General features: G+C 30.1%; 3 protein-coding genes across 7 annotated transcripts in view; 1 reads left to right on the forward strand and 2 right to left on the reverse strand.

The window, feature by feature from the left end:
• Positions 1-6,588, reverse strand: LOC108568829 (inorganic pyrophosphatase). The gene is made up of 7 exons (XM_017930130.1): positions 6,283-6,588; positions 6,109-6,224; positions 5,690-5,960; positions 2,973-3,190; positions 1,750-1,808; positions 1,575-1,684; positions 1-157 (listed from the first exon to the last, which is right to left on the reverse strand). Exons 1-7 carry the CDS (start codon positions 6,455-6,457, stop codon positions 126-128), a joined length of 981 nt encoding a protein of 326 aa, XP_017785619.1. The 5' UTR covers positions 6,458-6,588; the 3' UTR covers positions 1-125.
• Positions 6,589-10,998: 4,410 nt separating this feature from the next.
• LOC108568863 overlaps positions 10,999-25,132 on the forward strand; it is a 64,164-nt gene continuing 50,030 nt past the window's right edge. Inside the window, exon 1 of one of the 2 annotated variants that reach the window (XM_017930210.1) lies at positions 10,999-11,254. The gene's annotated coding sequence lies outside the window, so the exon portion shown is untranslated. The remainder of the gene's footprint in view (positions 11,255-25,132) is intronic. The other variant, XM_017930209.1, reaches the window with a different exon arrangement.
• On the reverse strand, positions 18,978-20,793 carry LOC108568861. 4 transcript variants are annotated; one of them, XR_001891314.1, is made up of 3 exons: positions 20,553-20,793; positions 19,664-19,728; positions 18,978-19,595 (listed from the first exon to the last, which is right to left on the reverse strand). XR_001891314.1 is itself a non-coding variant. In XM_017930206.1 (2 exons), exons 1-2 carry the CDS (start codon positions 20,586-20,588, stop codon positions 19,206-19,208), a joined length of 426 nt encoding a protein of 141 aa, XP_017785695.1. In that variant the 5' UTR covers positions 20,589-20,788; the 3' UTR covers positions 18,978-19,205. The 4 variants fall into 4 exon arrangements, 2 of the variants coding, with proteins under 2 accessions (XP_017785695.1, XP_017785696.1); XR_001891313.1 differs by having other exon boundaries at positions 18,978-19,611; XM_017930206.1 differs by lacking the exon at positions 19,664-19,728 and having other exon boundaries at positions 20,553-20,788.

Below are 25,132 nucleotides of genomic sequence, written 5' to 3' on the forward strand. Positions count from 1 at the left end.
TTCATATTGCAACCGTGAATGGTGGTGACTGTTTAATAACAAAAAAAAATAGTAGAAAACAAATATTAGATTAGAACTTAAGTAGATTCTTTTAGAAAGAAAGATGTTCCAAGTGGTAAAGCAGTTTACTTCAGGTGGACGTAGTGCCATTTGTCGACTGAAACAAAATAAACATTCATGAAAACATTTACAAAATGATGATGAATTGTAATTTTTATATTAGTTTTATAAATTTCTATTTTTTTTGTTATATAATAAAGATTAAACTAAAAAGGGAATTTATTTTCACAATTTTTAAAGACAAAAACTATAAAAATATACGAGACAAATTTCCGATTACAAAATAGATTGATAGAGGTATTATAAATACGATTGTAGATTTAAAAATTGAATAATATATCATAAGAAAACGCTTTTAAATTGTTGTTTTGTTTTTATGCAAACGCTGAAAATGAAAACGAAATTTAAGAAGTTACTGCTGAATAAATGTTAAGAAACAAAGTAATCTAAAAAGGAGTTGAAATGATAGTGAAAACGTTTTATTCTTTTATTGAAAAAGGATCCACCTTTAGAAAAAATGTTACAGTTAAGTAATCCAGTACAGTAAATTATCCAGAAAAAAGGAGAAACAATAAATTTTAGACTAATATTTGTAAAATATCACTTGACTTTGTATTATTGCAAAATTTCGTTTATTGAAGTAATTTTATGGAACGTAAAATCTATAGAAAGTTTCAAATGAATATTATAGATTTCATATGTTTGTATTTAACATAAAAATGATATTATACTATAGAATAATCAAAGAGTAGTTCAAAGTATACGAATTTGTGAACTAAAATTCAATTTGAATTTTGTAAAAACGAAGCTTGGAATTACCATTCACAAGTTCATTCATTGAAAATGAAGACGAAATTTAAGAAGTTTACGTTTTATTCTACTAGTGGAAATCATACAGATTTAAAAAAAAATCTTATTGTTAAGTGCAATTAAACTAAACAGAAAAAAGGAGATTTAAAAATTGAATATATCATAATATATATCATAAAAAAACGCTTTTAAGTTGATGTTTTGTTTAGTTTTTGGAGAAAATATTAGCCCACTTCTACTATTATGTAACTTCTTAGGAAACTTTGTAGCTATATGAGAAAATAGCTTATTTATTCAAAAAAACAACCATAAAAACGAAGAGATTGGAAAGTTTCGAGATTGAAACCGAAAATATAAATTGTCAAAAAAAAACTTGATTCTATACTTATTGCATAAACTCTTAAATATATTGTATTGTTCTTGAATCTTTCCAATCAATAACTGTAAATAGAATGCAATCATCCATATCCAAATCTACTCATGGGAAAAAATCAGCTCCACTGAAGCCAAGGTTTTCTGTAGGAAGATCAAAAAGGACAGATACATATTTCCCCATAATAATATAATTTATATTTACAATTCACAAATGACTGTTCAATCTCTGAGGGTTATCAATCGCATTGATGAAATGCACTTTACCGACTGCGAAAAAGGAAAATCCGTTTTGTACCACTAAAGTATTGGTTAAAATATAATGCTCTTACCGATTGGATCGATTTCAGCGGCCGGCGCTGGGGGCGGCGATTTGTTGACTACGTCACTGGCTTCGCTGGCGGAAATTTTGAATGCGCTTCCGTCGACGGTGGTGTTTGCACTAAAAATAAACATTTAATCAATACTCATCGGTATATGCAATTTGGTTAGAAGATGAGCACGTACCATGCGATGCCTTTGGCATCGACCTCCTTGTTGACAAGCATCTTCCAGAATTTGTGCACCTAAAAACAAAACAAGTTTTCATTAACAACATAGAATATAAAATAAAATTTCATTTGTTATTAAGCAAATAATGATGGACTTTATTATGATAAACGTTTATTACTACAAATGAATTATGTTTTTCAGTATGTTTGCATCAATTAAAAACAAATTTGTCTTCAAACCAATTATTATAATAATTGTATACTCTAGTATAAAACGTAAACAATTAGTAGCTAAAAGAAAATTTACATAAATACGTCAAATTGAAATATATTAAATTGTGAATAATTTGAATCGAAAAGTTGTAAATATTTGTTTAATGAATTAAACGAAACTTGTAATCTTAATAGAACTACGTTAGTTGTTCTTTGCATTAAAATATAGAGAAACTCAAGTCATGGTAAAATAATTTTAAATATTTATTTAACGAATTTAAGCAAATAATCTTCTCAAACATGATAAATTCATTGTTTTAATGAAAATGATGCGAATTTTTTGCGAATTATAATATACGAACTCATTTATACCATAAATGAATTAAAATAAGACGTATTAATATGAAAATAAATTAAATATTTTTAATGGAAGTTTTATGACAAGAAGATTTTCTTACTCAACTGATTATCGACTCAAAATTTATGTAACATCAAATATACTTTAATATAATTAAAAAAATATTATGAGAATATATCATTTTGATTCATTTATTAGACAAATTATACTGAAAAACTGTATTTTTCTTTAAAAATTCTTTCATTTTTAAAATTTAGTTTTCAATATTTATATATCATTTGATTAGATTATATTCTAGATAATTTAATAGTATTTTCAGAATAACAAAAAAAGCAAATATGTTGATTTTAAAATATAAAAATGTTGATAGAAATTTGTTTCATAAATGAGAATGATCTAAAGGTCAATAGTGCTTTGCAGCAGTTAACTTTTTATTTTATTATTGTATGAAAATGTTTATTTTTAATTATTATTATTAGTATTTCTTAGATTTCCATGTACATAAACAATCAATTATTATTTAAAATTGTTCTTAGTTATTGATATAATAAAGGTTTTATAATATAATAGAATATAAACAAGAAAAAACAAGTACCTTTCCAAAAAATTCGCATTTGAATAAATCAAAAATGAATTTCCAACTTAAATAATATTAAAAAAAAGATTACCTCTTCGACGATGTTGTTGGCAAATGCAGCCGGTTTGGCTTCGCCGTTGAAAGCGAATTGGTTTTCTGGTTTGTTGTCTGGGATCTTGTAGATTTTGAACCATTCGACGGAGGCCTTCAGGAGACCCGGGAAATGCTTCTCAACATCGGGAATGTCGTTCAATTGATCGGCCAACGGATCGTTTACATCGATAGCGATCAATTTCCAATCGGTCTCACCTAAAGTAACAAACAAGAGAATTGCAACAAAATACATACAAAACAAGTTCCTATCATTATTTACATTCGCATTTCCTTTACCATAATCACATAGCAAATAGTAAATTTATCCATAAACTAGTGTCAAATCTATACCTCATGTTTGTTTACATGTAATTATATATGTATATATATATATCCTAAATTTACTCAAGTAAACGAAAATATGAATATTATTCGAACTGTCTCAATATTTTGCATTTAGGATTCATTTTCTGATATATAATGTACACTTAAGTATATTTCTGGGATTATTTATAAGAATTACGATTTGAGAATATGTAATTATGTTTTGTCAAGTATCAATTAGTAAACTTTAATAATCAATGTAGGTTAAACAGATGATAATATACAAAAAGTCGAATCTATTTTTGCACCACTTGAATATTCCCCCCAGTAGACACAATCAATTGTATTATGTCATTGCATCTGACCTTCATTTAAATGTATAGGTCACTTAGCATATACAAAAATACAAAGGGCCTGATTACGTGGTTATTTAGGAAGTAGAAGCTCACAGAATAGTCATCACATCTATTTTTTTTTAATATTAAGCTGAATCTTTTATGTAATATTAGTCTTAATTGCTTCTCCTTATTTTGACTATTAAACTTAATTGATTCACTATAGTCATCAACTTAAATAACGAACACGAACCTGAGTTATATCCATTAGAAAACTATATCAAGAGTCACGAAATCCTTATAATAGTGTATCACTCTAAGTTCGATAATCTCCGAAAGGTAGCAGAAATAGGTCAGTAATAAAAAAAGCAGAATGCAAGTTACATGTCTTTGTTAAGCCTTTCTAGTCGTTTAAATAACTTTAATTATCCACATATATTATAATATAAATCGTTTAAATATGCGTATGTTAAAAGCTAGTCTTTGTCTGTAAGCTGTTGCGAAATTAGTTCCTCGAGGATCTCACCTTGTCCCAATAAAAAAAATTACTTTCACTTAACATTTCCTGAACGGCAGCTTACTAGAAATCTACTATTAAACGCGTTGCATAAGCACTCGGATCTTTCAAAGTTTATCACTTTCCCTCGAAATCTGGCATCGCACTTTTCACTCAGGATTATCTGTTATCATCAATTGATGATCATAACCGGATTTAAAACGTGATTCATTTCTAATCTCTTCTGTTTAATGGTACTTCAAATTCTCCAAATATATTTATTAATTAAATCTATTTATTTTCATAAATTTTCTCAACGCAAAATGTTATTGAAGTAGTAAAAATATAAATAGTTAATTATAATGTTATCGATAAATAAAACACGTTTAATGTAATCATTTTAATGGAAAACTATTGTAGATTTTCTAATTGCTCAATTCTAAAGTTGTTACGCAATTATATATTATTATTTCTTTACTAAATTTACGATCTTATTATTCTTCAAAAAAAAAACAAATAACAAAAGTTTATAAGGTTTTTCCTGTATATACGAATCTACGTGCGTTTTAGTTTAAATAATCATCTATTAATAGCTTTACTATTTGTATCATATATAATTTAAGTAATAATAACCAAATGTGTCATGTTTTTATATAAATAAATTTTCAAATTTCTCGAAATCTCTGAATTATATAATAATAATGACTTATAATTTTTTGTACATTAAAAACAATGTTACTGATAACTTCAATTGTAAGCTGAAAAAAATCGTAGTTCGTAGCTGTGAATATAAACTTTATCAATTATTTATGCATGTAAATTATGATCAAGGACATATAGTTTATAAGGCTTTCCTGTCCTATACATTTGCAAATTTTATAAGTCATATAAAACACGAACGACATGAACAAATTGCTGATTACTTTAACGAAGTGTACATATGCCGTTTGTTATCTAAAATTGTTCACTTATACCAAAAAAAACTATTTTTAGTATCTTTTTTACTCATTAAGCACTAAGTTTTCTAAGAGTTCATTAATAATTATATATTTCCATTTTATTTATTGAATGAATTTAAAGTAATTCTTGAGCGTTCAATGAGCAAACATTAATTAATAAAGTAAACACTTTCCCCATGTAAAATTTTAATGAGAATCGAATATTTAATTAATGCAAATTCCGGAAATTACAATTTAAATTCAGTGCGTTATCGCTTCAATGGGCAAATAAAGCCAACTTACGTGTTAAATAAATAACTATTAATAACGTTGACTTCAACATAGAGAAAAAAGTACTGATTGCTAATGCATCTGTATTCATATGTACTTAAATCATTTTTATCTAGGTTACCCTTTGTGCTTCTAACAAGAAATATATATTTATATTGTAGTTATTTTCACTAATTATATAAAAAGGTTTTAATTATATTTGTACCAAAGATTCCCATATATTCTTATTAGAATAATGTTTGAAATCATGTTCATCATATTAATTAAGAAATTCAATATAAAAGGTGAGTCAAATAATGTAATCATTGCAAATAATATATCATTCACATACCTTCATCGATGAGGGCAATGGTTCCAAGGACCTTCACTTTAAGAACCTCCCCACGTTTGGCCACCCTGTAACCAATTTCAATAACATCGATTGGATCATTGTCGCCTTTGCAGCCAGTGCCATCATCCAAATGCTCTGGGTTCTCCCAGGTCTGTGGGAGTGCTCCATAATTCCAGATGTATCCGTGGTGAGGGAAACAGTTGGCAACGAACCTGACTTTGCCTTTCTTAACATCCTGCTTAATGGGATTCATGGTCTCCTTCATTGTGATCTAAATATAAGCATTGCATTTAGAATTTGCATTGGAATGAGGGAAGTGAGAAAATGTGGTGAAGTTAAAGTCATGGCCTTTTAGGTGGAGATAGTGAAAGGTCAAGCAGCTGAATTTGCATGCATATGGTTGGGGTGCAGAATCTCACCTCCATTTTAGCATTGGTCCACCGGGGCACCTCCACAACCATATTGTAGATCTTCCTGGTGGCATCAGCCACCAGTGGGATGTCATGAAGGGGTGAGATGGGTCCATTTCCATCAGCTGCAGAAGAGTCAGTGTTAACGAAAAGTTGAATGAAGTTGGTGACTGGCAGACTTACTGATGTACACCCTGTAATCGGTGGTGTTGAGGGAACCCCTCTCGATGATTCCGTACATGGACATTCTCCTAAGTTTCCCACTAAACTGAGCCGCTAAACCTCTGACACTAGAGCTTAGGATAGATTTTTTCGAACAGGCTGGCAACACGTGTGATAAAACAGTGAATGTCGACATTGCACCATCTATCTGCAGGATATCTAATCGTCTAACGGATCAATGTCGCGCCAGCGCACCAAAAAAAACTCCTGATTCCTAAGAATATTCTAAGAAATTCCAGCAATTCATCCAATCCACCACCATACGCGAATCATCTAACACAGATGATCTAACAATTTGCTCAAGTTTACGTAATTGTTGACCAGAAGGCTGACCTGTTACAAGGCGAAAAACATGCATATTCTAGAAAGATTCTATACTTTTTCTCTCGTATTCTTAAAGATAAGATAAGCTAAACAACAAATTTTTCGGAAAAACATATTATAGTTATGTAATTTCCAATTAATTATAATTAAGTTCAAACTCCAAAGTTCTTTCGGAACGTAGCTCAAAGGTGTCGCTCATTTTTTCCCATTATACTATTAGTTGTATTGTCCCATGATTACGTATAAATATAGCAACCAATGAAAATAATTTGAAAAATCCTATTGGAATTCATATAGCTTATACTATTAAATATTCTATAACAGCAAATAAATTAACATTATTGTAAGTGAAGTTGCATAACAAGAATAGCTATGAAACCAATAAAAAATATAAAATAATACCAAATAATAATTCAATTTAATTCAACTATTGTTGAAGACATCGAGAATTACTGTAAAAACGTTCTACATTTAATGCTTGATTCTAAAAACACACATTAATTAATACTGAATTAAATATTGATAGAGGCGGATTTAGGCAGGGATTACAGTCCACAGCCTCGTTCAATTAGAGGCGGTCAAAAAAATAAACATAATTAATCCAAACTTGTGTATAAACTCAAAGACTGTTATTCAAGGCTCCTAAATATTGTTAATCGAAGACCCACATAATATTAATGGAGTGCCCCGAGCATTGTTAGTATAAAGTTAACAGTTCGTCTCTGATCATGGAATGATACATTTATTTGGCATATTTTAAGTGATAGAAGTTCCTCCCATCCTGTCTACAAATAGATTCTTTCTTCATCAGTTTTTTTTTCTCAAGGGAAGAGATTAACGGTACTTCTATACCTGATCCTTTATCACTGGAAATAGTTTCCTTTCGTTTACCGACGATGGAAAATCCTTTATATAGGAAATATTCCACGGAAGATACTTGAATATTTTAAACATCAACATGATTCTCAAACTTATATGCAAAGTTGATCTTATATTTTGTAGAGTATGAAATATTTAGTTTTTGTCTATTACATCATTGAAAATGTAATGTCTTAATGAGATTATAATCATTGAAATATAGTAATAATGTTATAAGTGATGGAAGTCCCTTCTATCCTTTCTAAAAATTGATGTTCTTTCTTCATCAGTACTTACGGTACTTCTCTACCTGATCCTTTCTCACTGGAAGTAGTTTCTTTTTGTTTACCGACGATGGAGAAATCCGTAATATTGAAAATATTCCACGGAAGATAGGGGTACTCATAGATATGCTTTTAAAACTTATATACAAAGTTATATTTGATAAATCAGTTGTGGGTAAACTTTTTAGGAGTGGATCAATTTTCGCAAAAAAAATATAGCACGTCCTTAAATTACTGGGTTCTTTAACATTGATATACTATATTACTATACTACTGTTTTACAATCTGCAGCGGGCCGGATAAAACCTCTAGACGGGCCACATCTGGCCCGCCTGCTATACAACTTTTTTATTGGGCTGTAAAAGCATAGCACATATATAAAATAATTAAAATATAAAGTGCGCCTTCCTCTGCAATTTCGATGACATCTTCTTCGCTATGTGGCCATCCATGGTAGGCCTTGTTGAGTCATTCGCCTCTCTGCGCTACTTCTCCAGGTGGTGTGCAAAGGGCAGCGGAACCAGCAATGCTGCTAAAGTGTCCTCTAGTCTATAGAGCATGAACAATAATGTCAAAATAAAAAAATGGTTTTTGTCTACTACGTCATTAATAATTGTATATCCTCATGAGATTATATACACTGAAAAATCGTATAAACTTAACAAAGATATAAATGATTGAGATTCCTATTTCTTTCCTACAGAGTACTTTCTCTTCATCAGTTATTTCATTAAAGGTACTTTTCTATCTAATCCTGATATCATTAGATGTAGTTTCTTCTTATTTACCAACCATTTAGTATATACAACATAGATTAGTAAATTGAAATTAAGGTTAAAATAAAGTTAAGTATTGAATCAATAACGCACATTTATTATGTCCAATGAATAATAATGAAAATTTAAACCAGTTAATTTTCAATCATTCGTTATTAATCTGATTAGTTTTCATAAATAATATACATATTATTTAAATACGCAATAACGAGAAATATTTACTTAAATTTATTTTATATTTAGGTCGAAGCGCATAAATTAATTGACACAGAAACAACAATTTCATGTTTATACATTGTTTTTTAAATAATATCATTAAAATATTCAAAATATGAATATTGCTTGTATAAATAATATGGAAATTTGATATGTGTATATGCAAAATAACATATTTTCAATTCAATTATTCATCATATAATAATTATAATTAATTTACGAATTTAAAATTATTTTTCTAGAAGTATAATACCTCACATAGTCTGGTTTCGCTAATATTCCGGACTGTTTGAAACGGGACTAAAAATAATGTGCAGTCTGTACTTCATTGTACAAAGAGAGAAAAACATAATTTGGTTTGAATTTGAATCATAATTAACTTATGATTCATTGAATTTACGTAATTACATATAATTTAATTGGATTTGTTATTTATTTATTAGTCTTATGATTCATTGATGAAACTTTTTGTTTCATTGCGAATAATTATGAAATCGATTTGTTAATCTATATTTTTAGATAAATTTGTCATACAAACATCGTAACTATTTTGAATAACAAAGTACAAGTCACTTTATCACTTAAAGTTGTCTGAATAAATAAACCGAGTTTATATGGAAGAGTAAACATGCAATTGTGATCCAAACACTATTAAACTCTGTAGGGAAAGTGGGGAAAAGTGAAAAGGGCTTAACCGCCAATAAAAAAAAAAACTTTCTATCAGCACTACTTTCGCCCCCAATCGTTCAGCATCCCCTGGGAAATGCTGCTGCGGCAAAGAAAACTTGATTTAATCAAGGTACTTTTATGAAAATTCTTGTCAATCTTGCAAACTGAAGACAAAAAGAAAAATGTTTGTTCACCATCTACGTTATTTGTGCAATTTCATTATAAGCATATGCAATTTCATTAGATAGTTTTAATACAAGCATAAGGGAACGAACTTTCGCGGACACGTTCTTAATGGGGTAGAAAACTGACATTTTTTTATGATGTCTCTGCGAACGTGCAATATTTACATGCACACGACCAAAGCAGAATGTGAGTTACAGTTTTCATACTGTCACAGGAGAGATAAGCTTGATGTACGTGAAAGTTTCCGCTAAATTTGCACTCGCTGAAATGATAAATAAACCCTCGATTTGTATACTTTTGCGTGCATTTTATCAACCAGTCGTTCGCGATTTATTGCAGAAATATTCTCCAGTTTTTATTTAAACCATAAAACACATCTTTGTATATACGTCAAAACAAACAGTATATTTTTTATTTCAATCAAAGTAAAATGATTGGCATATGTTGTTTTCCTATTAACTAGATTATAAGGTTATTGTCTCTAGTATTACTTTTAACTATAAAACAATTCTATTTCGATAATTAAGTAAAATTTATAACCTTTTTCTACACGTTTATGTTATAAATAGACTTCATTAGATAGTAACGTAGCTATTACATAACAAGAATCTACAATGTGTCATCATCTAATTATATGTGAAAAAATGTTTGAATTAGAATTTGAACAATATTTGTTGAGGGATCAAAGTTAACAGTCAACAGGTTCAATCCATGAAGCCCCCATACATCATCTATTTAACTGGTGACTAGGGCCCATAACAACATTAATATAGAATAGTATTAGCCTCAAATAGTGTTAGTGAACATATAAACTGAGAACAACAGAACATCCTTCGAACGCTTGCGGAATGGTCCGATATTTGTAGCTACGCCACTGTTATTAGATATTATTTTTGTATCACGTTTGTTAAACTCAAACCATCTAAAATGTTTGAAATGGAATTTGAATGAACAATGTTAGTAGAGTGCCAAAAGTTAACCGTCCACAGGTTCAATCCCCGAAGCCCCAAGGCATCATCTAGTTAATTGGTGCTTAAAGCCTATAACAACATTAATGCATCCCTACCCGAATCCTAAATAGTGTTAGTGAACAAGTAAACTGAGAACAACAAGAAAGAGCTGTCCTCCGAACATCTTGAGGAAGGGGCCGATATGTGCAGCAACGCCACTGTCCTAAGATATAATTTTTGTATCACGATTATTAACTCAAACCACCTAAAGTTTTTTTCATAATTATATTCAGTTTGATGAACTTGACTTCGCTCTTAAAATTTGTTTGGTATATTCAATAATATATCTGTTGGATATACTTCCAAGCAAACACCTGTTCCCCACCACTATATTTGTATGTAATTGTTATTCTAAATGATGTTGTAATAAAAGACATTCGAATTGTATCCATTAACTAACCTAACAACAACATAAAGAAGTAGCTCTGTACACGTGCGTCAAACTTCAACATATTAGCAGATTTACATAGGTGTATGGAAACTCCTTCGAAGCGGATACAATTCATGCCGTTAAACCGTTACAACGAGAGATCTACCAACAGAGAACGATCCAAGTTCAACCAAGTTAACGTCACGAAGAAATCAACTACACCAAAAAGGAAATCATAGGGTAAATTAATTCTTTAATCAAAAGTTTGTTAATTCTTATAACTTTTTTCCTGTCTTTTTATATATCACCATCATGTTTTTAATCCGCTTGTTTCAAAATTAGGTCGCGCAGTGACACCTAAGGTCAAAAAAATTACGTTACAACTATAATACAAACAATTGTATTCAATCGCGCGGCAAAAAGATTGGATAAATATGATGTTCAGAAATAAGCTAATCTTAGTTGAATCGTTAAGGATATACTGTATTTACTCATACAATCATAGTTCAAATAACAGTACCTCTGTTAGCGAAGTTTCGACATAACAAAGTCCGCATCAAACCCCAATTAACATAAAAATATACCAAATTTAAGTTATGTTAATCATGAAAACCATCCACAAAGTAAGACATTGATAGGTCTTGGAAGGGAGCGAGTAACAATAGAGTGTGGCACAAAATATGGCCAAAAGTTGTACTAGAAGAAAAAAACACACAAGAAATTAGAAATCGTTTTGAAGATGTCGACGAAGATGATGTAAAAAATTATTACATACAGAAGATAATGGATTTAGTAGAAGATTTAGAAAACGTTTGTAACAATGAAGAAACATAAAATGACGACGAAAAGATATTGAAAATGTTATATAGTTTAGTGACAATGATCTTGATGTAGGTAGAAGTAAAACAAAAGAACATTATCAACATTTTATACACAATTTAAAATTACACTTAAAAAAAACTTTTAATTTTCTTTACGTCATTGTAAAGTTTCGAAAACGAAGTTTCGCTTAACGAAGAAATTTCGAGGAATACATACTATTCGTTATTCGAGGTATGACTTCAAACATAGAGATAAAAGAGAAGGGGAACTGCGATCAATTCAGGTGGTTTAGGTAATCAATATATTAGGATAATTTAGATCAGTAATTCCCAAACTTTTTCTGCAACGGAACACTTCGTAAATACTGAAATTTTCATAGAACAGCTTTATTTTGTAAGATAGTTGACTCTTTGAGGGGCCAGAAATTCCTAAATTTTTAGACCTAACAAATTTCTAGATAACGGAATCAAACAACTACTTCAACTGAATCAACATCGGATAGTATTGACTATCAAGATTCGTAATGGCTCAAAAAGCTCGCAAAAACCCACTAAACTAAAAAAAAAACGCTAATCCATGTAACTCAATAACACATTAATTTCAAATTCAATCAAGATTCAACCTTTGACATACAAACTAAATTAAAAGATAAGTTTGGGAAACCCTGGATTAGAATAGAAGTTAGGACAAGACTATATTTTATTTGTATTTATTTTTGTATGTATGTTTAATTGTTATAGTTTTAATAATAATATTTATTTTATTATTATTAAAATTAATCTAAAAAAAGACATATGTTTTAGTTAGATTTAGAAAACGTTTACTATCAGTAAACTCGCTTGATTAATAATAAACTATAACATAAACTTTAGAAATTAATGAAATTATTACCAATTAAACTTAATAACCAATTTCCTGTCCATTTTACGTCCTTTCTAAATGCAGACCAAACAATAGACGAAGGCGTCAAATCAATCAACTAAAATGTCGTAAATTTTAATCACGAAGCATGAATTCATCCGATCCGGTCCAGCGAAATAACGCAATTTGTGGGCCCATAAAAATGGATTTCACCAACGCAATCCCATTCGGTTTTCACTAAAAAAAAATCAATTCAAAACAAACAAAAATGACAAACAAGGAAACAAATGAACACGGAATATCCGTTGTTAATAATAGGACAGAATTGAATTTTCATACACACCGCAGCGGTTTTTTTCCTTCTTTCTCTATTTTTATCGCTGCCCGTGTTGTTGTTAATCTTCTTATTGGAAAATGCCGCGGTTCCAGGGAAATTTAATAAATTTTAGTGCTTCATGTACGATAAATTTGAATTCTATTACAGGATGTTATTTCTACGGGATTACGCCGTAATTTCTTTTGCGTGTGTGGTTCATTTTATTTATTTCATTCATTTTTTGCGCCTGGAATATGATGGAGAGTGGATTTTCTGTTTTTAATTCGACCCATTTTTCTGCACTCTGCGGAACTCTGATTGGAATTCACTCTATTTATAAAAGTGATGCATACATTTGTTTGCAACGATTTAGACGTTTAAATATTTCAGTTTTGAAAATTTGAAGGTTTTATTTGTTGCGTTTAAATTAGAGTTTTCCAATTAATTTCTATTTATATTTCGTGTATTAATTTATGTCTGTCAAAAAGTATACATATTTTGCACAATTTTTTTAATTTAATTTAATACGACATAACGCAAAGCAATATTTTCGTATATGTTTACAATTTAGCAACGATTTAGACTTTCAAATAATTGAAATTGTTCAATTTCTTTAAACATTTTGTATAACATTTATCATCATTTATGAAAATATGAAAAGTAAACAGAGTTACTGCAGCGCTCGAAGAGACGAATTATTAATAACTTTAATGTTGAAACATACATCTGTTTTTCGGGACATCATGTTTTGATGTTGGACGTGGATGATCCAGAGCGGGAGTCTCCTACGAGTATGAATCAGCCAGGTCGGGTCTTTCATCATGATGAAAAATAAAATATGTACAACATTTTTATATCTCGTTACAATTAATTTTGAAGATGTGTTACTTGCGTCTAAATATTTCATAATAATAATATTTTTTGCAACAAACCACTATAATAAAAACTCAACAATGGAACATAATAAGAAAATTAAAACCAAATTGATTTGCTACAAAGGGCTACTGACCATAGGTTTTCCTGTCCTAAATAATTAATTGGAATTTTCTACATTGAAATAAATGCAAAAATGAATTGGATTGTATTAATTTGTGTCTGTAAAAAAATATTTTTCACATTTTTTTTAATTAAACAAAACATAAGGTGAAGACATTTATTTATATAGAAGATTTTATGCGACGTTTAGAACTTTATTATTTTATAATAATATTTTGTAATATATTTAAACGAATAATATAATACAGGTATCCCCCGACTTACGAACTAGTTCCGTTCCGAAAGGATGTTCGTAAGACGAATTTGTTCGTAAGTCGGGGGAATTTTAAAAATTTCAAAATATACTTATCTTACCATACTTTATCATAGTTTTTACTTTTATATATGTTAAATTCCGTGTTACTGACTGTATACATTTTAAAAATAGATTAAAATAAACAAAATACTTACTTACAAATACTTTTCAATGTAGACATGACAATTATTTAATAAAAAAACGACAAAGGAAACAAAACAGATATCACATCTTCCAAAAATATTGAAAAATGTTAGAGTTTATAGAATTTTGTTCGTAAATCCAGGAGTTCGTAAGTCGACGCATACCTGTATATTATTCTTTAGAATAATTCTTGACCTGTTCTGCATAACTGTTTACTTCAGGGCTGCGACAATGGTCATACTTCATGGAAGATACTGTTGGTATATTCTCCGAGTTGCCCGGAGTCTCATATTTCCAGATATTATCTATTATTGTAAACTTTATGTGAAAGTTATCATTTCTGCAGCTGCGGTGGCTGTTTCAACTCAGAACAATCCGTTTGCGTGGCTTATCCTTCTTGGTCGACAATTTGCAGAAGTTCGTGATGTTCACTATGTTTTTATGGTGAATCCGAATACCATAGTTTTGCACAGTGGAGGTGTCAGGACAACTGTTTGAGTGACCGTTCGTGGAAATGAAGGTAAAGTTTTCCATAAAATCCAAGTTGGAACCGTACGAGCAGTGTTTGTTAACATAGGATGCGGACGGAAGTGCAAGGCTGAAGGGATGAGATTATTTGTATCCAATTTTTGGAATACCTATAAAATAATATTACATTAAATTTGTATTGATTAATCCCGTAACTGAGGTATAATTAGTCTTTGGCAAGTGTCTTTACTTTCATCTCCCTAGACAGAAACATTGAAGAAATTCAATTTATTTACTATAATTTATTTTTACCACTTTTTAAACAGTAATCGATGACTTTAAAAACACACAAGACATGATTTACGTATTAAAAAAATGTTGTAATATTTTTTATATTTAGATCAATTTTAACAGTTTGTTTTGAAATGTTCACCAAAATATAGTGAATCCGGACTATTCGATGTATTACTCACCATACGTTATTATTTATTTCTATATTTGTTATGTTCTTCTTTTAGGCTCTACAGTTAAAAATAATATAAATAGTTTACTGAATCTGTCACTAATTTCATTGTTGTAGGCTTTTTTTAATATTTTCGCAGCATTTCGCACATGTAAATTATCTGGACGTGGATGAAAAATTACCAATTTTAAGCATATATTTAGTGAAATTGCTGTCTGTATCACAAAACTCTGATACGAAAAATGACAGGTTCGAATTTGATCAACAATAAAATCCTTTATGTGATCGATTAGCACAGAAGGTGGCAGAGATAAAAAAGGTTTAAGTATATCGAATCGGCGTTAAACGAGGAAGTGCTAAACGAGGTCTGTACTTGATATTTAAAAAAACACCAAGATTCCGCAAAGACAGAACTACTGAAATTATAGTTTTTTTTATAGTCTTTTGAAAAATAATTAAATTAATGATATTTTAAAATTAGCTTGGCACATCTTCTCAAGTAACCGGCTGAGAAACTTTGCCCAATATTTAAAGCAATTAAACACCTTAGTGCACGTGCAACTTGTGTTGATTACATTCATTACAGACAGATAAGTTGCATCTTCAAATTCACAGCCTCAATTAAATGTAGAGCACTTATGCATTGTGTTGAATATAGACAAATTTGGGGAGAATTTTGTTAGAAATTTAAATATAACACAAAGTTTTTTTAAAGTATTTAATAAATACTTTAAAATAAAACAATATCTCGTCAAAATCCGAAAGAATGGTGTGAAAAACTACGAATAAATTAAAATTTCTGTATTTTTTTAAGGATCATAAATTTTTTTTTTTTCCAATATGCTAAAGCACCAGTTGGCATTTATGTTTATTTTGTTTATAATAAATGTATAGTTTTGGGGGTAAATAAATAATGATGCAATATAATTATATTTTTTATTAAGAAATTTGACTCACGACATTTTACATGCAAACTGCTGATTGTTGATTAAGAAAGAGTACATCTTTCTTAATGATGAATATTGTCTCTTGAGGATTCAATATACATGGAAATATGCATCTATCTACTCAACGGAATAAAAAATCTGGTGTTTTCAGTGTTTGCTTCGTCGACTTGTAGATCGTGAAGGTGTTCGTGACCGTGATCTGGTCTTGAACCTAATCCTCAGCTTTTGTGCAAGATTTTGTGTAGATATTTCTTTTTCTCTAAATTCTATTCTAGTTTTGAGTTTTTCCAACTGTTCAGTTAACTCATTCACTTTCATATTGTCTGCAAAATTGTCAGCAATATTGCCTAGTTCATAAAAAGATTTATGTCTACTATTTTCCATAAGAGCACGCAAGTCGGACGGTAGTCCTATTCTCCAGATCGCTTCAACTATTGTTTTCGGAAAAAAACTTATTTTGACCAAACTTTCAAGGTGTCTTAAATAATTTGACGGAGTACTTTCACCCATTGTTTGTTTCTGAAGCAGTTCTAGCGTCGCTTCAATGGTCGGGCTTAAGCGTTTTATAAGCTCATGCTTGATTGTTACGTATTTTTCTTCATCCGGTAAATCTATATGTTCAAGCATCTTCATGTATTTTTCATTTAAACAGCCTGTGACTAATTGATACTTTTCATTATCTGTCAAGTCTTGTATAGATGAGAAAGTTGTTTTTTCTATAAACAAAAACCAAGTCTCTGGGTCCGATGGAGTGAAAGGTTTCATCTTTTTTGCACGCTTCTTTCTGAACGTGAAATATATAATTGAAATCACGTAATTTTCTATACACCAATTTGTTGCAATCTGGAAATACGTTGAAGCTGGGCTGAAGAATAACGGTTAATAATATACAAACACTGCACTAACCAACTGAGCAAATATGATCTTCTCGGCTTGTCTTGTATAAACTTGCTCTTACAACCCCCACTATACTTATCGTATATTTCGTTTCAATGCTAATAGAGGGCACTATTACCGGAATGCATAATGAGCATAAAGTTATGTAAAGATGTACTATAATGCGAAATATTGATTGTTATAAAATATATTTTATTATAATTATCATATTTAAAAAAAATCGCGCGTTTTAAATGAGGCGTAGTTCGATTGTATTTGTCGTATGAATCGCAAATATCAGAAGCAGAGGTCCACAAAGTGCGGCTCTGGGAATTCCACGTGGCACATCAGTAACATTGAAAATAAAACTTTTTCATTTATATTTTTTTGAAAGAGGACATGAGGATACCAAAAATATCTATGTTTGTCAAAAAATGAAAATATTATCATAACATGGAAATAAATACGGTAATTTATTAGTTTCTTTGAAGCATAAAAATATTTTCTTCAAAGCGTATTACGAAAAAGTCACTAACTGCAGTTCCTATTCAATTTATTAGGTTTGGAGTCATTAAGTAAATCGCAATTTGAATTATATGATTCAAATGTATTATGAAAGAAAGCAAAAAACATGAATATTTTAAAAAATATAACATTTTAACATCTGAAAGTTATGAAACGAATATGATCTTCGTTAAAAATGTAAATATTAGAGTACAATCGGTGATAATCGACTAAACGCTAAACAAGGTCTAACTGTACTATATTATTTTGAATAGCTTATGCAAAATTCCCATAAACTGTTACACATCATTAACACAGACTGAACTCTCTTCCTTGTTTAAAATATTAGTGTTCATTCATAAAACTTAGGTAGAGAAACGGATTTGAATCTGGGTTTCATAGTAAAAACTAGTTTCCTTTTCGATTTTTAATGTGCAAGGCCGTCCTAAGCCCACTGGCACCATTCAGAACAATTTCATAAGAAAATACAGGGAAGCGAGAGCTCATTGACTTCTAGGAATATTGCGTCCCCTCACAAAATACACGGGTTGAAAAGCAACATTGGCCATTTAGCCTAATAGTTAAGGTATCCCTGTAAAAACAGATAGTTTTTGTCAATTAGAAGAAAACTTAATCCCTTATCATTAAATTAAGAGAAGAATAAAATTATTAGTTAATAATTAATAAGAACATCTTAATTAGACATTAAAACAGCATTATAATTAATAAAGAATATTTATACTTAATATTAAAAAGAAACACTAAGATTCCACAGTACTACTGAAATTATAGTGTTTAAACTTAATATATTCTCAAAACATAATAGTTGAAAATCACTGTCTTAAACCACTGAAACATCTTATTGCACGTTCAATTTGTGTTGCTACATTAATTAGACAGATGATTATATTAGTATTGATCATTTAATGATCTGTAACTATTCAGTTCTTTATTTAAACACGGCGAGTTACAGTTTCATTGTCACTGGCAAAATGCATTGTGTCGATTTCAGAAATTTTTGGAGAATTTTGTGAGAAATTTAAATTTCTATATTTTTTTTTACACTAACTTTATAAAAATATCCTGATTGACCAATATGATTACACACCAGTTAGTATTTATTTATATTATATTGAAGAAAGGAATACTTTTTGGGTAAATAATGATGCAATATAAATATTATTTTATTACTAATTAAGTTTATTAAGAAATCGAAAAGTTATTCTATATGAACATTTCACATTAAATTATATATATTTATGAACGTATGAACTATCGATTTGAGTCCCCTGAAATCGATCGATGTGTACTTAGTATTCGTCGAAACATGGTTTAATGTACAAAGGCTGAATACCTGAAAGATAATAATGGACAAAGTGAATTTAGTGTTTGTGCATGTATTGTGTGTATTGCATGTATTTATGCGGAATAAAAATTCTACTCTTTCCAGTGTTTAACCTAATGTTTGTTCGAACGACGTGTTCCATGTCCAATGGTATCTACGATTTTGACTTTCTTAATCTTCGAAGAAGTCTTGCCTGTTTTGACGTAGAACGTTTATACATCTCTTGCTTCTGTAATTCTAGCGAGTCTTCGATCGACGGTTTTAACGGGTTTGTAGGCTCATGCTGGACTTTTTCATTTTTCTCTTCTACCTCTTTATCCATCATTGTTTGTTCAAGCATCATCAAGTAATGAATGCCCATTCTCATCATGACTTCAGTCTTTTCATTATCCGTCAAGTGTTTTAAACTGTCGAAAAACAACTCTAGCTTCGTTGGCATATATCTGTTCTCCATCTTTTTGCACGGTTCTTCGTGAACGTGAATAATATAATTTAACTCACGTAATTTTCTATCACGTCGTCGGGATAACCAATTTGTCGCAATCTGGAAATGAGTCAACCTGAGCTGAGCTGTTGTATAACTGTTAATATACAAACACTACTACTGACTACCTGAGCGAAAGTGGTCTTGTCGTCTTGCCTTTCACATACTTGTCATCGTATATTTCGTTTCAATACTAATAGAGGACGCCATCATCGGAATGCACAATGAGCATAATGTAAAGATGTATTATAATGTTATTATAAAATGTACTTTTTATAATTAAATAAATAAATTTAGTAATAATATTGTTTATTGTATCAGTCGTTCAGAAAAAAAAACATATACAGTAATAAAAAAAATATATCTATCATTTAAAAACAAAAGTCAACTGATACAAAGGGCTATTGACCATAGGTCGTTCTGCCCGTAATATAATACTTAAAAAAAATCGGTCCTATTACAGTAACAAAATCCCGAGAGTATCAACAATTAATAATCTAATTGTATTTTATATTATTTGTTAATGTTTATTATGAATAAGTGAAACGAATGAATGTATCAAATAATAAAAGATACTGTCGAAATTATGGTTGTCGGGATTTTGATACTGTCGGGATTAAGTTTGTTGGGATTTTGATTGTCGAGATTTCAATTGACATTTAAGTAATATTGAAAATAAAACTATTTCATTTATGTTTTTTAAAGGACTTGATTACAAATAGCATTTAAGGCTGTCAAATAAATATAAAATTTAAACAATTTTTTCATAACTTTCCTACCTAAAATAATTAACATTTATGTGATTTTCGATATATCTATTAAATATATGAGTTTTCAAGCGTATTTTTAAACGCGAATGAAAGCAAATGGTTAAAAAAAAACTAAATTTTATTAGATTAGATCAGTTCTATCGCGCATGTGAATGTGAACGGATGTGTATTCGATCGTTATCCAGTATAGTATATTATAGTTTATTTATTTGTTGTTTATTAAAAAGTAAAAGACAGTAAGACTCACCTTGTTATGAAATACTAGTATTAATTTTCGCAGCATTCTGCTGGTCAGTCTGGATTCCAGCCAACTAACAGAAAAGAGGAATATCGAAGGTGGCAAACAAAAATAGTACTGATGTACATGCGATACGGGTTCGGAATGCGATTCAAATGCGACTGAAAAATTTAATAAGCCGAAAAAAGTAATAGGAGCAAGTGGGAGAGAGAGCCAAAGCAAGATAAGAATAAATAAAATAGAGGCAACCGTGAAGACAACAAAATCGAGCAATTAGTAATGAAATCTTAAATATCAAGGATGATAAAAAATTAAATCACCGCCGTTAATGGTACTAAAAATATCAAAGAGTGAACTATTGCGATTGATTTTAATGCCAAACTGAATACTTTTTGAAAATGATTTTTTCTTTATATCGTATAATTTTATTCACAATTTGTTCATCAATGTGAACATTGAGTAAATTTAAGATCGCGGTTGACATTAAATGGATAATCTTTCTCGGTGGATAGTAACCATTATGATAATTTGATTTTTAATTTGTTGGTTGGCTGTCATCTTGTAGGTTAACTTCACTAGTATATTGTTGCTCTGCGATTCCACTATTTCCTTTCACTGTGGATCTGGTGCTATCCTTAACACTGTCCATCGACTTGGTTGAAGGTTCATGTGCTGAACCTCATTCATTTGACTGTCCATCTGTGCTGCAAGCACGAAGAGGGCTCACAAAGGGCCTGGATTCGAACCGGCGCCCACGAAATCAAGGGTAGGGCGACTTAACCATTCGGCTATTAGTCGCCCTGAAAATGATTGAAAAAGACAAAGTTAAAATTATTCCAAAGATATCTATAATAATCTATTATCTACGATAATTACACCACCATAAAGAAGACACTGGAGAGTCAATGAACAGTCTTTTTAACTTACAAACTAAATGGAACGAAAAATGATATAGTAATAAGAAAATATTCATAGCCCTGTGGCTCGCTGAAGCCACGTTGCATGAATTGTGGAAAAAAAATACCTTACTTCAGATTGCTGCAAAGAGAGATATATGGAAGAAACATATGCCGTATGCAGAGTATACGTATACAAACAAATACAGAAACGAAAATTTCCAACAAACAACAATAACGAAATTCTCCGCACTCAACAAGACATAATTACACGATTGGAACATTTCCAACTTCATGGTCAAAATATACACAATGCTGAACGTTGTGTTAGTTCTCTTGTCCAAACTGATGTAATATGTGAGCTATTCGTATAGTTTTATGGAATATCAATGCTTTAGCTCAACATACGAACAGTTATGACTATTATAATGGCAAACATCAACGATGGGGAACAATATTGGAATCACCACCTCGAGAAAGACTTTTGAAAGCGGTGAAAAACAGCATTTTGGAACAAAGAAGACAGCATACTGGACCATGGACAGTCCCAGATGTACTTGACATCAGCATAATAATCTCTAGGAATTATCTTCAAGCCTTGTCATATTTGGACATCTCTGATCACTCCTCAGTTATCATCACACTGAATTCGGTAGTAATCAGAAAGAAACACCACCATTTCCTTACAATAATAGAACATATTGGGAATATTTCAGGCTGCTGCTGAAATTTAACTAAAAGACAGAAATCGATATTGACGAGGCGATAGAATATATAAATATATATAATAAATAAAATCAATGAATAAATTCAAATTTTGTCATATTTTGCTTATGGTTTTAATTATTAAACTTAACTGAAACCTAACTCAACTACATATTCAAGTTTTCGCACTAATTTTTTTTAATATATTTTTTCTTGAAAATATGTAAATTAGTATTTTATTATAATCAAAGTCCTAAAAATATTATGGATTTAAATTGTTGTTGAAGTCAATTTCATTGTTACAGATATTGTTAAATGTTAAATTTTTTATAAAAATTGTATACTTTTGGGGATAAATAATAATGCAAATAATTTAAGCATAATATCATTTTTTATTAAGAAATTTGACTCACGCATTTGACTTATGTTTGAAGTTGCGTTGTAAGTCGAGAAGTGATCATATATTTTTACATTTCACATTAATATACAAATATTTATATATGAAATGTGAATTTCAGTTTACTGAAAGCGAATAACGGTAGACGTGATTTAGTATTCGTAGAAACATAGTTTAATGTGTCTTTTCTAGATTTGGTTTTACATATACTGATTATCGTAACAAAAGCTGATGGTTGATGATTAACAACCACATGTGCGTTGATAAAGATTGTAAATGTCTTTTCAGTATTGAAAATACATGAGATCTGAATCTATTTAATAAATCGTTTTAAATATCCGCAAGTCTCTTCGAGCTGTAGACAACGAACAACGTTGATGTGACCATGATTTCCGATAGAACCCACGTTTCTGCCTTTTTGTCATATCTTTTCTAATTATTGCTGTACTGATTGTTAATCTTGTGGTGAGGTTCTTCAACTACTGAGTCAACTTTTTTGCTACATTGTCAGTAATTTTACATTAAGTTTACATCAGTATAACTCAATATTTTTATACCAAATTGTTTAGAACTTTATTAGCTTATAATAAATAAACAATAAATATACTTTTAATATAATGTAATGATAATAATAATAATAATATAAAATAAAGTAAAGAACGTATTAATTATTTATTAGTGATCAATTGAGTTAGTTAATTGTAAATATTAAGTAGTAAACTAAAATAATTCTTGATATATGAAATATTATAAGTATATTTTATTACACAAAACTATTCTAACCAATTTAAAATACACTTAAATTTTAGTAAATATTTCTAAAAACTATATTACTGTTAGTACAAAAATATTTATTTAGTATTAGTTATTTAGTAGTTATCAAAATCAAATTAATTTTGTATTTCTTTCGTAAATCTTTTTTGCAATATAATTAAACGAATAATATATTATTCTTTAGAATAGTTCTTGACCTTCCCCGCATAGCTGTTTTCATCAGGACTGCGACGACGTTCGTATGTCATCGAAGACACGGTTGGTCTATTCTCCAAGTTGTTTGGAGTCTCGTATTTCCAGATGTTATCTTTTATTGTAAACCTTATGTTAAAGTCATCCTTTCTGCGGCTGTTTCTTTTAAAATGGTTATCGGAAGCCATCTCAGAACAGTTTCTATCCATATCCGTTTGCGTGGATTTATCCTTCTTGTTCGACGATTTGCAGAAGTTTGTGACGTTCACGATGTCTCCAACTAAGGGTCTTTCTTCAACATCCGTGTATATGGGTTTCATGGTGAATCTGATACCATAGTTTTGCACAGTGAAGGTGTCAGGAAAACTGTTTAAGTGACCGTTCGTGGAAATGAAGGTGAAGTTTTCCATAAGATCTGGGAAGATGGAACCGTACCAGCAGTGGCTGCTAGGATGTGGGCGGAAGTGTACTGCCGATGGAATGAGAATATTCGAGTTCAATTTTAGGGAATATCTATAAAATAATATTTCATTAGATTGTTGTTAAATAAATAAGTCTCTTCTTTAGTGGAGGCAAAAAAATATCCCAAAAATGACAGAAATTTAATTTTATTAACTATAATTTATTTACTCTTTTTTTTTTCGAAAAAAAAAAAAGGTAGAACGTTATAACTACTGCGGTTAATGAATTTGTTGAAACAAAAGAGGTACGGTTAGTATTGCAATATTTTGCGCCCCGAATCTAGTAGTGCCTCTCCCGCCACGCGGGATTCAATCAATAGGTTCTGACTGTTCGAAACCGGATTAATCGAGGAACTAAGTATCTTTAAAAATAAACTGAACCGGAAACGAACCAAAATTTGTAGACGAACAGAAACCGAATCTGGAACGATAAACATTTACTTGGAACGTAACCGTTAACCGGAACGACATTAATTTCGGTTCGACTCTCTGGTTCCAGGTGGTTTTTATTTGAACTCTTTCTACTTAACTTAACTAAAACATAACTCAATACTGAACCTAGCTTATACTTGCGTAGTGTTGCTATTTGTTATAAGCATTGTTCGTTTAAACACGTGAACAAGTAAAATAAGTTTTTTCTTTGTTTGTTTTGTTTTCGTAGCTATGCGCAGACATTTTAAAGCCAATTAATATTGTCCAATATTGTTTTTATTGTTATATGGACCCTATATCATTTATATTTGTATTTGTTATATGTTATGTATATATGTATTATGTATTCTATAACTACTAAATACTTTTCTACTTAGATAGACTCCACAACTAATGAATGTATATTTCCTATTCATAATCACTACCTAATAACTATTGTCGTATACAAATTCAAAAGTGCATACCAGCCAATTCGACTACAAATTCATACATACCACATGCATTGTATGTGCCCACTGTGTATGGATGCTATGTTTCCACTACATCCATGGACCGCGCATACAATTCACTACTATAAAATTAGATGTTTTTGTTGCTAATCTTAGTATCTTAGTTAGACTAGGAACATACCTATATCCTATAATTCTTAGCAATTTGAATCTAGACCAAGAAGTTGTTAATAATCTTATAGTGTATTATAATGTATTTATTATCGTAAAACTCCAGCTTCAC

The sequence above is a fragment of the Nicrophorus vespilloides genome, unplaced genomic scaffold (genome assembly GCF_001412225.1).
Source record: "Nicrophorus vespilloides isolate i.1.1-1 unplaced genomic scaffold, Nicve_v1.0, whole genome shotgun sequence".
In the NCBI taxonomy this organism is placed as follows: domain Eukaryota; kingdom Metazoa; phylum Arthropoda; class Insecta; order Coleoptera; family Silphidae; genus Nicrophorus; species Nicrophorus vespilloides.

Excerpts from the sequence above, each read along its gene's own strand:
- LOC108568861 (XM_017930206.1), bottom strand. The coding sequence starts at position 20,588 with ATGCTGCGAAAATTAATACTAGTATTTCATAACAAG. Across the intron at positions 19,596-20,552 it reads TACTAGTATTTCATAACAAG|ATTGCGACAAATTGGTTATC; the intron begins GTGAGTCTTACT and ends ACTCATTTCCAG.
- LOC108568829 (XM_017930130.1), bottom strand. The coding sequence starts at position 6,457 with ATGTCGACATTCACTGTTTTATCACACGTGTTGCCAGCCTGTTCGAAA. Across the intron at positions 6,225-6,282 it reads CGATTACAGGGTGTACATCA|CTGATGGAAATGGACCCATC; the intron begins GTAAGTCTGCCA and ends ACTCTTCTGCAG. Across the intron at positions 1,685-1,749 it reads GATGCCAAAGGCATCGCATG|TGCAAACACCACCGTCGACG; the intron begins GTACGTGCTCAT and ends GTTTATTTTTAG.